We start from the raw sequence: 16,149 nt of genomic DNA on the forward strand, positions 1-16,149 counted from the left end.
CCTCAGAGATGACCCACCCAGCTAAACCCTTTCCATATTCCTGACCCGCAAAATTGTTGGCAAAATGTGAGTGGGCACTTAAGCCATTAAGGTTTGGAACAGTTTGTTACACAGTAATAATGAACTGAGACAGTAGGCATGTGCTGGTTGGGAAAGCGAGAATGAAAAGGAAGAGCTCTGTATGAGTGGCTGTGCTCTGCATCCTTAATAAGACAGTGGAAATGCATTAGCATCTCATTAAAAGAAGAAAACAGAAATCCCTATGAATAAACAAATGCAAAATGGAAAAACTGAAAGAGAAATTACTAGCTAAAATGATGTGACATATTTTAAAAGGCTACTCTGGGAAATGCTGAGAATAGATATGTATGTTTTTAAGTAAATTATTAAATTTTTTAATTTAATGAGCCACAGTTATTAATTAATTGACATGCAAAACAGGCAAGTAGGTTTTTTAGTTTGAGTGCTTTCCAAGTTATTAAACCAAACCAATTAAATTTTAAAAAGGGAGTCACAGAGGTCATACTAGAAAAAGAAGAAACGTTTTAAAAGTGGAAACATTGCCTCTGTGGAGAGAAAAGGTCAGAGGCATATGCAGGACTATCTGATTCCAAAGCTATGATTTTTCTTGTTTTTATAATTTCACATTAAAGTAATATAACTATATTATAGGAGAATTGGGGAAAGGAGGTGGAATAAAAACTCCAGCCCGCCACCCTGTATCCTAAGCCAGTAGTGAAGCACTGAGAGGGCCTGAGAGCGTCGGGGGCGGGGGGGGTGGGGTCCTCAGGCATAGCTGCTGGGCCGCTGCTACTCATCCTAATATCCTGATGGGGTGTCTGTGAAACCCAGTAGCATATAAGAAGCTTTCAGGAAAATCTCTTGAGACTAATCACATTTCTAAAATATTGTGAAGAGCGAAAATGAAATATAGCCTATTAAAAGCCCATAGAAAACAGATCTGTACCACCCATTACAGTTACCAGTATATTTAAATACCAATATACTTAAAGTAGTATCTATTATGGAAATATTAAAAGTTGTCTTCTTTAATGGTCAGAAAATATTGAGTGGGTCTGAGGATGCCTGAAGGCTTAGATCAAACAGTAACCATTATAAAAACATTGCTCAACATTAACCTGGTAACAATGGCAGAGCTTGTGATGTGAAATCTACTAATCTATGAAAAATAAAATAACTGAAATCATTCTTTTATTGCAACGAAAATATCTTTTAAAAATGATCTTGTAAAGCCACTTCCAGTTTGGCAGAAACGAGCCCAACAGATACAAAACTAAGGAGACGCTTAATTAAATAACTAGCATTCTTAACTCAGCTAAAACATTTCAGAATTCTGCTCAGGTATCCAACATGGCTATGACACATGTCAGCATATGAGATATATATATATATATATATATATATATATATATATATATGATACATATGTATGTGTATATATATGATATATATATGTATATATATGTGTATATATATATATATATATATATATATATATATATTCTATATCTGTTTTTCTCCTTTCACTTAATTGCTGAATATTTTACCACAAATGGATGGGATTGAGAGCACTTATTACAAAAGTTAATACTAAATATCTGTCAGTAAAATGCCTACACTTTACTGAGGATTTTGATTTTTCAAAAAGACTAACATAATCTTTAAACACATCATAGAACAAATTACTCTGCAAGTTTCCTTTCATGATACACATTCCTTTCACAATTGGCCAAAACTGGGAAGAAAAATGCGGTTAGGAGGCTTTCCTGATTTAGGGAATTCTTTATTCAGGTTTTGTTCTTTCCTTTCCTATTCTTTCTTTTCTTTTTAGTTTCACCTCCAGCAAAAATTAATCAGTCAAGGTATACCATTTCAAAATCTGGGCATGTATAAATATGGACCTTAAAGTTCCCCTTTATCATACTGTTACTTAACATACTTCAATGGGAATATATTTTACCTGCAAAATCTGTGTGGGGGATATTTCACCATTGGTTTCAGTTGCAAAAGACACCATATGCTCTGGAAAAAAATACTGGCAAAAAGATAGAGGTTACATTATCTCAAAAGCCATGCTAGAAAAGATTCAGTATGACCAATATAGTAAGCTAGAGCAAAAGTTCTCTAAGTCACTGTGTTGAAAATTCACCTGAAGTGTTTTGTTTTGTTTTGTTTTGTTTTGTTTCTTTTTTAATGCCAGTCCCTGGACTCTACTTTCATGTATCTTAAGGGGAAGGTGTGGGTAGGGCCCAAAGATTAGCAAACACCCTCAGATAATGCAGATGCAGAGATCCACATACGTCAAGTTACCAAACACTGCTTTCACGATGGCAGCGTGCTTGCTCCCGTATCTCTTCCCTGAGTCCTACAGCCATTCTGGCTGGCAGGTGCTAGAGGATTCTCAACTCCATTTCACAAACTCAAGGCTCATAGAAGTAGACGGCATAACCCAGGTCACAGCCACATGTAGAGGAGCCAGGACTTACAATAGGGCCAGAGGCTAAAAGTCCAGTCCTTTCAACCTACTCTTTGTCCAACCTTGTTTAATCATAAAATTCACCTAGGACAGTTGTTTAAAACTGGAATTCCCAGGCTTCATTCCTGGGGTGTCTGATTCAGTAGGTCTGGGTAGGTCCTATGCTTTTAATAAGCACTCTCTCCACCCCCAGGTAATTTTTATAATCAGACAAGTTTGGGAAAATACAGACCTCTATACTTCCTGGAAGGACAGGCCTTTACAACAGTTCTATTAACATTTGGTCTAATACTGTGTTCAATATTAGTTACGGCATTCCTGGCCTCTACCCGCTAACAGCCCTCCTGTCCCCCCACCCCAGTAATGACAGGCAAAAATGTCTCCAGACATTGTCAAAACACCCCCAGTTGAGAACCACTGCTCTAGGTCTACAAAGTGAGTGTACAGACTTGTTTAAATAATAATAATAATAATAATAATAATAACAACCATAATGATATATAACCCAAAACAAGCACTAAACCATATGCCTTTAACTATACTTTTAAATTCTTGCTTTTAACAAAGATTCACAACAAGAAAACAGTTTCCCTTCAAATTCTAATTCTATTTAATTTTTATTAGTACTCTTTTATTTTCTTTGTCAAAGATCACTCCATTATGTTTTTATTAATAGGTTCAAATAAAAGAGAACATAAGAGGTCTTTCAGGGTTTGAAAATATTCTATTATAGTATGTATCATATATTTTTCATAAAGGATCATTTCAATTCAATTATCCAAAACTTAGTGTAAAAATACGCTATAGCTGCAGAGACAAAACAATTTAAAATAATGAGCCCCGGGGCTCTTTTGACTTCTGCAGATACCTAGTCTTCGCTAGGAATGTGACACACATTTATTTTCTTTTAAAGAGCACTACAATGAAAGAAGTATTTATTGGATAATGCTCTGGTCTTTAGCTCATTTCTACTTAGCTCAGTAATTATTGCACTGAAAAAATATTTTGGAACAGCAAGATTCATGTCAATAATTTTTGGCTGAGCTATAGCACTCCAAACAATCATCAATCTGTTTTTACTTTAGAAATTTTCTTATTTAAATTTCCTACATTCTTTGAAAAGTGTTAAACTATAATATTTTGGAGCTACTTGAGGATATCTAATAATTGATTTCCCAAATTAAATGTATATTTGTTTTCTTAAAAAGCAAGAAGAAGAAGAAATAGCTCCCCCAAACTACCTGTCTGAACTTCTATGATCATACTGACTAATCATTGATAAAGTAAGAAAAAACATAATTATGATTTTAAAGGAACAGAATTCTGACCTACAATTTACCAAATAGGAAATTACATTTTATTCATAGCTACCAAATAGGAAATTATACTTTATTCATAGTGATTCTTTTCTTCACAAAAAATAAAATAAAATTTAACAAATCCATTTATTTTCTCTACTAATGGGGATTTCACTTACCATTGGGTTTTTAAAGAATTCATATTTGGCATAATTTTTTCTAAAGTAGAGTTTATTTTCTTCTTCCATTCCCCAGTTAGATAGCACTTCCATCACCAGCTCGTGGTCTTCTATTGTTCTTTCTGTAAGGAATGTTTCAGTGAGTATGTCAACAGACAGATGCATGGATGGACAGATGAATGAATAGATAGACAAACAGGCAGGTGAAAAGAAATGTGTGTGGACACATGTATCCATACAAATATATAAAATATATTATGTATCTTTACTAAATACAGCAAATTTCAACTCAATTCTAGGATAGCCAGGTTGATAATATTTTCGGCAACTTTGAATTAGTAATGTTGATTTTTATACCAAAGCAGACTGTAACCTGAGGAGAAAAAATGACAAAATATCACAATGCACTTTTTGGTAATTCTCAATTCCTTTTATTGCCATGTAAATTATAATTAAGTTTGATAACAAATCTGCATTAAGAATTTAGGAGGTATTCTTTTTCTCCAGCTCATCGTGATGCCAAAATTAAAATATTTGCCTCAAGGTTGAACAATTCACCCTATTAAGAGATGAAAAATTTTGACAGGTTCAAAAATGCATTTGAGACACATAATCTGGATAGTTGAGAATGCAAGCACATACAATTTCAAGAAACCTAATTTCTAGGGGCAACTTATGCTTTCAAAACTAATGTTTAGGCAACTATATTTTGTATTAACAATGAAGATAATTAGGTAGGGTGGGAAGGCACTTAGGAGGAAAGGTACTTAAATGAAATAGGCAGCGACAACTTTAAAGAGGTGAACATAACGTACACAACTCGTATTTTAATAAGAAACCTGATGTCTATAGCAGTGCTATTCAAAGAGCCCCAAACTGAAAACTACCCAATGCCTATCAGCCTGAGAATGAACAAATGAATAACTTGTGTAAATTTACACAGTGAAATACATACTACAACACACAACTGTATGGGTGAATTTCACAAACATGATATTAAATGAAAGAAGTCAGACACAAAGAATAGTACATAGTACATGACTACACTTACATGAAATTTAATACAGGCAAAATAAATCTGTGGTGTTAGAAATCAAGATAATAGGGATAGTGGGTGAGGGAGCAGGAGTAAGACAGGAACCACTGGGTATGGGAAATACTATTTCTTGTTCTGGGTGTTGGATATCCAAGTTTATATAACATTTGAGAGTTCATTGAGTTGTCCACATATGGCTTGTTCACTTTTCTTAAGGTATGTCATACCTCAATAACAGAAATAAAGAAACAACAATAAAGAAAAGTTACTGTGAAATTACTAATGTAAAACAGGAAGTGAAGAACAGCCAACTAAGGAATACAGAAACCCTCTGCTTTTTTTAGGTGCTTCTAGGACCTTTTTGGAAAGTATCGTGTCTCATTCAACACTCAGTAGTGATCTGTGACCTACAACACCTGAACCCTTGAAAGTAAAGTCATACTTAAATGGAAGCTTATTCATCTGAAAGGAAATTCTCGTAAGAGCTCAATGAATATGGATAACTTCAAGTTAAGTGTGTATCAACACTCTGGGTTCTGTTCCTAACTCCAATGGCTCTTTTTCTGTCTCATTGACAAGCTTCCATGGTTCCTCCCTCCTAAGATGTCATCTTTGGCTCAAATTTTTTCTTTCCCTTTCTTAAACTAATTCACTCTCTTCTCTTCAGCCATCCCATCTGTCAAGTTCCTTGAGATGGAATCTCTGGCCACAGTTACTTTCACTCGTGCTCTAGTTCTAGCTGCTAGACTTTCCACCACCTCATACATAGTTTGTCTAAATCCAGAGTCAGTATGGTGATTCCCCCAAAATATTAATTCCAGCAATGCCAATTCTGAGTATATAGCCAAAAGAAGCAAAAGCAGGGTGAGAACAGATATTTTTACACTAATGTTCACAGTAGCATCCTTCACAAGAGGTGGAAACACTCTACTGCCCACCAACAGATGAATGGATAAACACGTACTACAAACATACAATGGGATACTTAGCCTTAAAAAGGAATGACACATGCTACAACAGGGATGGACCTAAAAGATATTATATGTAAAATAAGAATACACAAGAACAGATACTGCATGATTCCATTTAGAGAATGGTACAAATAGACAAATTCATAAAGATGGGAAATAGAATGGTGGTGGCCAGGGACTAGGGAGCAAGGAGTTATTGTTTAATGGATTTGGAGTTTCACCATGAGAAGATAAAAATGTTCTGGAGAGGGACAGTGGCGATGGTTTCACAACAATATGAATGTACATAATGCCAATGAACTATGCTCTTAAAAATGGTAACTTTTATGTTATGTACATTTTATCAAAATAAAAAAATAAACTTGAAAACAAAGTCTTCTTCTTTTTTCTCTTTCAAACTGCTTTTTCCTAAATTCTCCTATCTCCATTGCGTCTTTATATCCACTCCCATGACCTCCACTTTTGCTATCCCCAGATACCAGAGATTTTCCCTCCAAGTGTCTCTCACACAACCAACAACTCCTCACTCATTCTCATGATCACAATCCCAATTTAGACCCTCACCTTTTCTTAACTAATCTCCAAACCTCTAGTTTCTTATTTTTGTAATCCAACCTGGACACTAATACTACAGCAAGCTTCATAAAACATATGTGTCAACGTGACCCTTGCTCAAAAAGCTTATCTACTTCCTACTTTCTATGGGATAAACCCATGGAGTCTAGCAGTTATACCATTCATTCATCCATCCATTTGGCAAATATTTCTTGAAGGCCTACCACGTGTCAGACATTCATCCTGGGGCTTGGAATTTTGTAGTGAATAAAACAGTCAAAAATCCCTGCCTCATGGAGTTTTCATTCTAATGAGAAGATACAGACTATAAATAAAATGCAACTCCTAAAAGGCAGGAATAAATACTACAAAGAAAAATAGAGCAGGGCATAGGAAAAGAGGAGGTCATAGGGGAAAGGAATTCATTTCAAGAGCTTGCCGGATAGATCTCGCTGAGAAGGTAATATTTGAACAAAGACCCAAAGGAGAAGGGGGCATGAGCCAAGCAGACACCTACAGGAAGAACAAGAACAAAGCCTTTGAGGCAAGAGCAACGTTCTGTGTTTGAAGTACAGCAAGGAGGTTAATGCGGCTGAAGCTGAGTGAGCAAAGGGGCAAGTACTAGGAGAAGAGGTTAGAGAAGCAATGGTGATGAGCTAGAAGGAGGCCTAGGAAAGACCCTGCAGTTCATAGTGAAGCTCTGGCCTTTCCTTGGAGTTTGAAGAGAAGTCACTTTGAATAGAGAAATAATACGAACTGACTTATATTTTCATTGGATTGCATCGGCTGCAGAGGAGAGCTGATTTTAAAAGCTTCAAGGTGGGGACATCTAGGTGGCTAGTCGGTTGAGCCGCCTGACTCTTGATTTTGGCTCAGGTCATGTCTCACAGTTGTGAGACTGAGCCCCACATAGGGCTCTGTGCTGACAGCACAGTGTATGGATCCTGCTTAGGATTCTCTCTCTCTCTCTCCCTCTCTCTCTCTCTCTCTCTGCCCTTCCCCCACTCACATGTGTGCTCTCTCTCACTCTATCTCTCAAAATAAATAAAAGACTTTAAAAAAAGACTTAAGGGTGGAAGCAGGAAGCACATTTAGTAGAATATTACAATTAATGAGAGGAGAGATGATACGGCTTGGATTAGAGTGGCAGCGGTGGAGATGTACAAAGCAGGCAGAATCTGGACATATTCTGAAGATAGAGCCAACAGGATTGGCTGACAAATTGGATAGGAAATGGAAAAGAGAGGGTAGTTAGGGGAGACACCAAGGTCCTCCACTCAAGCTCTTGGAAGGATTGTGTTGCTATCAATGAGTCTGAAAAACTATTAAGTGGGTTGGGAAAGTCAGCAGTCACTGAGATATCCCATGGGAAGTCACATCCCTAACAATCTCTCTATCCTTAATTTGGTCTCCTTCTCACACAAACCAGCTGATATTTTCAAGCTTATGAAACCCAGGTTCACATTAAAAATACTATTTGCTAAGCATGAGATCCGTATTTTTTGCAACTGCACAGGAAGAAAATTTCAATGTAGTCGGCAAAATGTTTGGTTGCTTGTTTTACCAACTTGTGTTTCTTTGTACCCATTGCCTCTCTCTACCACTGAAGAAACATCATATGTTCTGACCTCAAGCTACACTATACAGAGAGGAAAAAAAAATAAAGAAACGCATTTCCTCTACTTTTGAACTTCACAACAGACCTTACCAATCTTTGACAAATATAAGTGCTTGGGGAGAATCATGTCTAGCCAATCCTTGATTGCCTCATACAAGGATCCACCTTCTATCTTCTGGGAAAGGAGCTGTAGTTAAGGTGTTGGTGAAGAAAAGGACGGAGTAGAGACTGCGCTAGATAATAATAAGTGGATGGTATAGGTCCCAAGTGACCCTGTATCCTGTCCCCTTCCAGAATGAGAATGCTTTCAGGGTGATGAGTCGATGGTGATAAAACACCAGATAAGTTTAATGGTGGTATGTGGCTCAAACCAGAGGATAGCCTTAGGAGACATCTCGTTTCCAATAGAAGCCTTACATCCAGCATGGTGGAGAAGCCATAACTGAGGGCAACATCAGGGCGGATGAGTCCATGGCATCCCACTCTGAAGAAAGAGCATGGCAGTAGCACTACATCTCCAGCAGGTACAGGGAAGAGCTAAGACAAGAGTTCAGACTTAGGGGGCTGTATGGTTCAGTCAATAAGCTTGACAGGAACAGAACATGAACAGCTGGACAAGAGTTAGGCAAACACCTGTCCTGGGACTTAATGCCTCAGCAGAAGGTTGCAGAAGTGAAAGCAGGTCTGAATTTTCAACTGAGAATATTTTAATCCCGTATGTAACTCGTTTACAGAACCTGAATTTCTTATTAACCCCAACAAGACTGAGAACAATCCACACAAAAAAATAAATACATAGAAGATTAAACTGTCTGCTGTGAAGAAGGCAGGAGGCTGAAAGTAAAAAATTATTCAAATTATTGAAATAAAGGAAGTTACATTTTTGTAAGTCTCCATCTGAGACCTTTCTCCTTGCCATATTTAATTCTTTTAATATTTTCAGTTCAGTACGCTGAACAATGGCTCCAAAGACATCTGGAACCTATAAATGTTGCCTTATATGGCAAAGTCTTTGCAGATGTCATTAACTTAAAGAGACTGAGAGGAAGAGATTATCCTGAATTATTGAGGTAGGCTCTAAATCCAGTCACAAGGATCTTTATGAGACAGCGACAGAAAGAGATGTGACCCAAACAGAAGAGGAAAGGGCAATGTGACCACAGGGGCAGACTCAAGTGACAAAGCCACAAGCCAAGAACAATGGCAACCACCAGAAGATGGATGAAGCAAGGAACGGATTCCCTCGGAAAGAGCCCGGAAAGAGCCTGGCCCTGCCATCATCTTGATTTCAGCCCAGTGACATCAATTTTGGACTTCTCACCTCCAGAACTGTTACAGATTACATTTCTGTTGTTTGAAGCCACCAGGTCTGTGGTAAAGTAATATCACAGCTTCATGAGAGTCATATTTCCATTTTTCAGAACAGTGAACATCTCAGGATTTGAAGAGCAGCCAGGTGTCTGATCCCAAGTCAATGCTTTTCCTCTGCAAGTATTGCCTCTGCCTTCACTACAGCTCCCACTTGAGGGGCACCCCCTGCAGCCTCTGCTGGGCCTATTTATATCCTGTTCATTCTTTCCATATCCACTAATATCCTCTCTCATGTTCCTGCACCTCTCATGTTTCAGCTGCCTCAAATTCTTTTATTTTGAAATGTGTTCAATAAATATTTGCTAATTAAGTCAATAAAAACTGCATTTTGAGTGTAAGGAGAAGGAAAATAACGGGCAATATTTCAAATCACATCAATCTTAACCTCACATGAAAGTAACATAAATCACTTGAATTTGGACTGCCCCAAAAGAAGAAATAAAACAAAAAAGGCAGAAAAGCCAAGCTGTATGTGAACAGCTATGACAAGTATGTAACGAAAAGCACTGTCAAGTACTATTTGTGACCACCAACCAAGCAGTAGTCTACATGTAAACAAAGCCCAGAGTAACAATGTAGAAAGGAACAATAGAGTACAGTATTTGCAGAAAATTTCATGGAACCATAATACCACATGCGTAAGTAATGCATTACTAGCATCAGGAAAATATTCTGGTAATCTTAAGAAGAAAAATTTCTTCAAATAAAGCTAGACTAACTAGAGTATGTGAGGTAGGGCAAGACATACTTTGCATTCCTTCAAAGAGGATTTCTGGGTAGTCTACTGAAAATTCAGAAAACACGTAAGAAAGCAGACAAAGCCCAGAGGATCAGATGCACCTATAGGTTCTCACCTCACACACTCCCCTGGTAATGGAAATAAAACTTGCCTAGTACACAACCTGGCTTTTCAAAATTGTATTATATTAATAAGCATTTTCAATTTATATATTTGTATCCAAATTTGGATGCACTGTCATATACCATCCTACAACCAAACCTCATTACGTTAAAGGATTAATGTTACAATAATCCAAATAACCCTAAAAGGCATAATTATCAGTTAATCACATCTTGCACAAAATTCATGGTTTCTTTTTTTCAAGGCAGACACCTAACTAAATACAAATCTTAACAGGGAGGAGCTCAACATGAAGATACAAGATGCCTAGATGGATAACTTTGAGAGGAAAACAAAAAAGCTCATAAGGGGGGGTGAAAAGTTGTGGAAGACCGGCTTGGCTTTGCTTAGGTTAGGCCTGGGACATCATTACCAAGACCTGAGAACAGAGAAAACAAAACAAGTACTGGTCCAGAGGGCTTCTAACTAACTTTCCATTGACGCTTCCTCTTTAGCGCCATTCTAAAACCAAGTGGATTTTAACCAGAGGAATGATCCCACTGAATAACTTACAATGCACGTCTTAAATATCAAAAAGAAACAAATCAATTCTGCAACTAGAAGCTCTTTGCCGCAATACTTGAGAACAACGATATTAAGAACTGTCACCCAGAATGACAAAAAAGGGGTTTTTTTTTTTTGGTTGTCTTGTGATAAATGACCCAGGTAACATTCTCATAAATTCATCATGACTCTTTTAAAGACCTTATTTTTAAAACTTCATAAATTCACCTAAAATACCATATTAAAATATACTATTAAATCTTTATGGATACAAGTCTGCTTAGAAAACTTTTTAAAGTATTTTTCAGTCACTGGAAAGTGAATGACAGGGACTACATACCATTTCTGTGTAGGTAGAAAAATAGAAGAGAAGCCCTCTTAAATAGCTTCAAAACAGCATCCAAAAAAAGAGAAAAAAGGGGGAAAAGTCTCCAAACACTAAAGAAAGCTTTCTTGAAACTAAAACAAAAGCTTCATATCACTTTAAGTTTCATTTCTGTTTCTGATAGATCTGTGAAGTGTCACAGAAATACAATGAAACATTACCAAATAATAAGTACAGAAAATTCTGTTTCTATTTAATTTCAGAAACTTTTTCTTTAAAAACAAAAAGGAAGAAGAAGAGAGGAAAGAAGTTTCTTCTGAAACTGTTGATTTCACTTCAAAGTCTTTTAAAAAAAACCCTCAATCCTCCCAGAATGGAAAGTGTTCACCTGTGACCTTCTGCCCGGATTTCTTCGCTGAATCTACTGCAAGTACAGCGTGGGGCTCAAATAGAAACCTGATTCCCTACTCTTCTCATCACTTGATAAGAGAAGAAACAAAAGTGGCTTTTACCTCTAATTCGCCCAGAAAACAATTCTTTGTATACCTTTGTTACAGGAAACTCCAGGAGACAAATGATCCTTGTACTTCTCTGGGCTAGGTAGAAACTACATACATTTTGTCAATCTTATTTTCAGGTAAAAATGAACAGCCTCTGACCAAGCAAAACAAAAACTGGAGAAGCAAAGAATTAAATAAGGCTCGATTCTGAAAGGTTCCTTAACCTAAGAAAACTACTTAATACCAGAGAGATCCCCTGGAAAAATTGCTACCACCATATTCAGCTCCCCGAGTACAATTATTAGGAAAATTATGACACTTAGTTTGATGGCTATAAAGGCCCTGCAGATTATTGTTCAACAAATTGAAGTAGTCTTCATATTAACTCAGACTCACCGATCACAACTTGTATTCATAGAAATCTTACTTTTCTGCAAAGCATTTGCATATACATTGCCTCAAGCTGACTGGTAAATAACCGAAGAGTTTAGAAACTGCTTCCATAAATTCTAAGTTACGAAATACATCCTTTACAGACTTACAATAAATTTCCATCTGAGCATTGCATCTGATTTCTTTGGCTTCTTTTCCAAGTCTTTTCCTTCTATGTACGTTGTAATCCATCCTTTGAACTGCTTGATATAAGTACCTTATAGTTTAGTATGTTTTAGTTCAGAAACCATTTATTTGTCTTAAACCCTGGCTTACAAAGATGTATTCAGAGATCCATCTCTCATGGAACTACTGTCTAGTTTTCATAATATGACCACTATTAAGATATTTGCAGAAGGGGCGCCTGGGTGGCTCAACCAGTTAAGCGTCCGACTTTGGCTCAGGTCATGATCTCACGGTCCGTGGGTTCAAGCCCCGTGTTGTACTCCATGCTGACAGCTCAGAGCCTGGAGCCTGCTTCAGATTCCATGTCTCACTCTCTCTCTACCCTTCTCCCACCCACACTCTGTCTCTCTTGCTCTCAAAAATAAATAAACATTAAAAAAATTAAAAAAAAAAGATAGTTGCAGAAAATGTTACAGCAGCTCAGAAGATGGGTAGTTGGCCCAGCTTGGAGCTTCAGGAAGATATCTTAAATCTTTTAAAATTTCTTAAGTTTTTAAAACTGTGTTTCTTTTTTTTTTTTTTTGATTCTAAAATAATACATTCCCACTATAGTAAATTTGAAAAGCATGGGCAGCTGACAATCACAATCCATTTTTAAGTTTACCAATCAGGAATTAGCACTTAACATTTCAGTATAATCCCTTCTTGTTTTTTCCCTGGGTCCATATGAATGTATGTATATGAAATTTAGGAGACACTGTGTGTGTGTGTGTGTGTGTGTGTGTGTATACATACATATATATATATATATATGTATGTATACACACATCCAGTCAGTCATCATTATGATTTTATATCTGCCCATATCAGTTTTCAAAGGGAGGACTCCAAAAACATGATCAAAAGCTGCATAACTTACATACTACGGATGTACTTTATTACATCCCTTGATTGCTATAACATTTTTCTAATTCATCAATATTGTAAATAACCCTGCCTGAACAGCCCTATACCTATTTCTTGGCCAAATTTGCTTGTTTTCCACACCCCAGTCCAGCATGTACTTGTGGGAACATCCCCTCCTGGGACACAATCCATCACGATCACTCCCAGTGTTTCTGGCACCACTCTGTTATTTTCAGGATTTGCAATTTCCTAAAGGATTTATAAGAAACAGTGGTGCCAGTAAGTACCCTAATTGTCTCAAGAACAGCAAGTATCCTAATTGGAACACAGAAGAGACAGACCTGTCTCCCTACCTGCTCTCAGAGGGAAGGGGCAACTCTACTTGATAAGGCTGAGCATGGGATGCCTCCTAATGCTTTTCTTTCTCTCTCTCAAACCATGGCACTACATTAGCTGGCTGTCAGCTTGGACAACTGAGGGTTTTCATCTTGCTTTGTTTTCATAATATTTTTAGGAAATGGCTACCAGTTATACCTTACTATCATTTTTAACTAAAATTCCAAGTAAGCCTTGGAAGAGGCATAGCCAGGTAAAGACGGGTGAGAAAGAACTTGCTGAGAATCCTAACAGCACAAGCAAGGAAACCAAGGAGTGGAAACTGTAGTGTATGCGGGCGACTACAGGAACTTCTTTAATGTATAAACATACAGGAAGAAGAGGGGGAGACACAAGGCTGGAGACAGGAGAGATAGTCAGGTCATAGGTGTTATAAGCCCTGCAAAGGACCTTGGGCCCTAATGCATGAAGAATCAGGGCTGCATTCACAAGGATAACCTTGGTATGACCAGAGGCAAAGGGACCTGTTATAAGGCTAATATAATACCTGAGGAGAGAGATGATAAGACCTGAATGCAGGCTAGGAGAACAGTGAGAAGGAAAAATCAGCTGGACCAGGAGGCAGATTTAGTTATAACTCTTCGCTGGTTCATCTTTTTTCTCTTTTCTTTTCTTTTCTTTTCTTTTCTTTTCTTTTCTTTTCTTTTCTTTTCTTTTCTTTTCTCTTTTCTTTTCTTTCTTATTTCTTTTTTTGATGTTTATTTTTGAGAGAGAGAGCACAAACAGGGGAGGAGCAGGGAGAGGGAGGGAAAAGAGGATCTGAAGGTTCCGCGCAGACAGCCTTGAGCTGGATGCAGGGCTTGAACTCACAAACTGGCAGCAAGCTGGATGCGGGGCTCAAACTCATGAACTGCGAGATCATGACCTGAGCCAAAGTCAAATGCTCAACTGACTGAGCCACTCAGGCACCCCACTGGTTCATATTCTCTGCCTCCAGTCTTGGCGTGCCACCAGGACACCACGCCTCCTCAGAGCTCAGGTCAGTTTCAGCAGATAAGGAAGCCTAGTGCCACATATCCTAAAAGCTTCACAATTATTGGTACTGGTGATAAGAGTGGTCACAATTCTGATGGCTGGTAGGTTACAAACAACGCTGAAAGTACAACCATGTTTCAGCTCCAGACAACAGGAACAACACTTGTGCTTCTTTGGTAAAAAAGAAAAAAAAAAAAAAAAGTAAAGGAACAGCTTCAAAGCAGGCGGCTGTGAAGCTCCTTTTTACCACTGTTGTGCACTGTTTCTGTCTTAAAGAGATCACGTGGGGACAGCTGCACACATAAAAATGGTTTCATTAAAAGCCTCCAGTCATTCATTTTGCTTATTAAAGCCACTCCACAATGATATTCACAATGGAACTCTCAGCTGTCCCCAGCAATGACACTAAAATACAATTAATTCTTCTTCCCGAGGAGTCCATAGGTATGCGCTTGAGGTATTATGTTAATTGCCACTGCTTCATACCGTGGCTTCAATTAGGAATCAAAATGGGAGCAAGACAAACATGGATCCCATTAAGTTCCAGAGGACTTAAAACTGAAGTTTCTGCCCCCGCCCCACTCCCCCCTCAGTCCACTTAACACTGATTGTAAAAGCAAAGGGCTCCATCTGGGGAACCACAGTGACATCCAGTGGCTATGAAGTAAAACACACCAGTTACAAAACGTCAACACAGAGAGAAGGGCAAACGTTTGTAGATGTACTGATGTTTTAAATTCAATGTCTATAAAACTGTGTGCAACTATAACCTCATCATAAGATGATCCAAAATCAGGAAAATCAGAGATTCATAACAAAATGAGGATGTTTAGCTGCCTTCAATGATTTACTCTGCCTATTAAAATTCTCAGCAACATACATTAATAATTATTGCCAGAGGATATGAACTATTGATAGTGTACTCAAAGTTCCAAAAGTCACGTTACCGTTTATGCTGTATACAAATTCAAGGAGAAGTCATTTCCAACATGATCCTCTTGCTCGGCCAGAAGAAATAACTGGCTGTGCTATAAAGTGAACAGGATAGATCGGTTTGCTCCCAATAACTTCAATACCATTTGGTAAGAAACATTTACTGAAAAATGTTCTTGAGGGTTTAAAATTTTAACTTGTACTCACATCACACATGAAAGAGACACAGAGTGAAACAGAGACAAATCAACCACAGAATCCCTGGACCGGTTGTCTACTGGGATGAGGAGAGACAAACTCATTTCAATGGAAAACGCAAAGACTTTAAGAACGTAAAAGGACCTAGACTTGAGCAACATTTGACTCTGGGCAAGGTATCTCATCACTGAATCTTTGTATTCCTATATGTAAATGGAGCTTTAAAAAAAAAAACATATCTTGCAGGGTCACCATGAGGCTAAGTAATATGAACATCTATCAAGATTAATATTAAACCTCTCACTCTGTGCCTTGCACATATAAGATGCACATTAATAACAGCTATCACACACATGCATTTCGGACGTTTCCTTTGCCACAGAAAATGCCACTCTGAAAACAGACTTTAGATTCCATATACATACTAC

General features: G+C 37.6%; 1 protein-coding gene across 5 annotated transcripts in view; it reads right to left on the minus strand.

The window, feature by feature from the left end:
* The window catches only part of GRB14 (growth factor receptor bound protein 14), a 115,779-nt gene that overhangs the window by 22,046 nt on the left and 77,584 nt on the right, over positions 1 to 16,149 (minus strand). For all 5 annotated transcript variants that reach the window (XM_053215194.1, XM_027055613.2, XM_027055612.2 and 2 more), the window contains 2 exons: positions 3,975 to 4,096; positions 1,982 to 2,056 (listed from right to left, as the gene is read on the minus strand). In XM_053215194.1, coding sequence (XP_053071169.1) covers positions 1,982 to 2,056; positions 3,975 to 4,096 — 197 coding nt within the window. The remainder of the gene's footprint in view (positions 1 to 1,981; positions 2,057 to 3,974; positions 4,097 to 16,149) is intronic.

The sequence above is a fragment of the Acinonyx jubatus genome, chromosome C1 (genome assembly GCF_027475565.1).
Source record: "Acinonyx jubatus isolate Ajub_Pintada_27869175 chromosome C1, VMU_Ajub_asm_v1.0, whole genome shotgun sequence".
Taxonomy (NCBI): Eukaryota; Metazoa; Chordata; class Mammalia; order Carnivora; family Felidae; genus Acinonyx; species Acinonyx jubatus.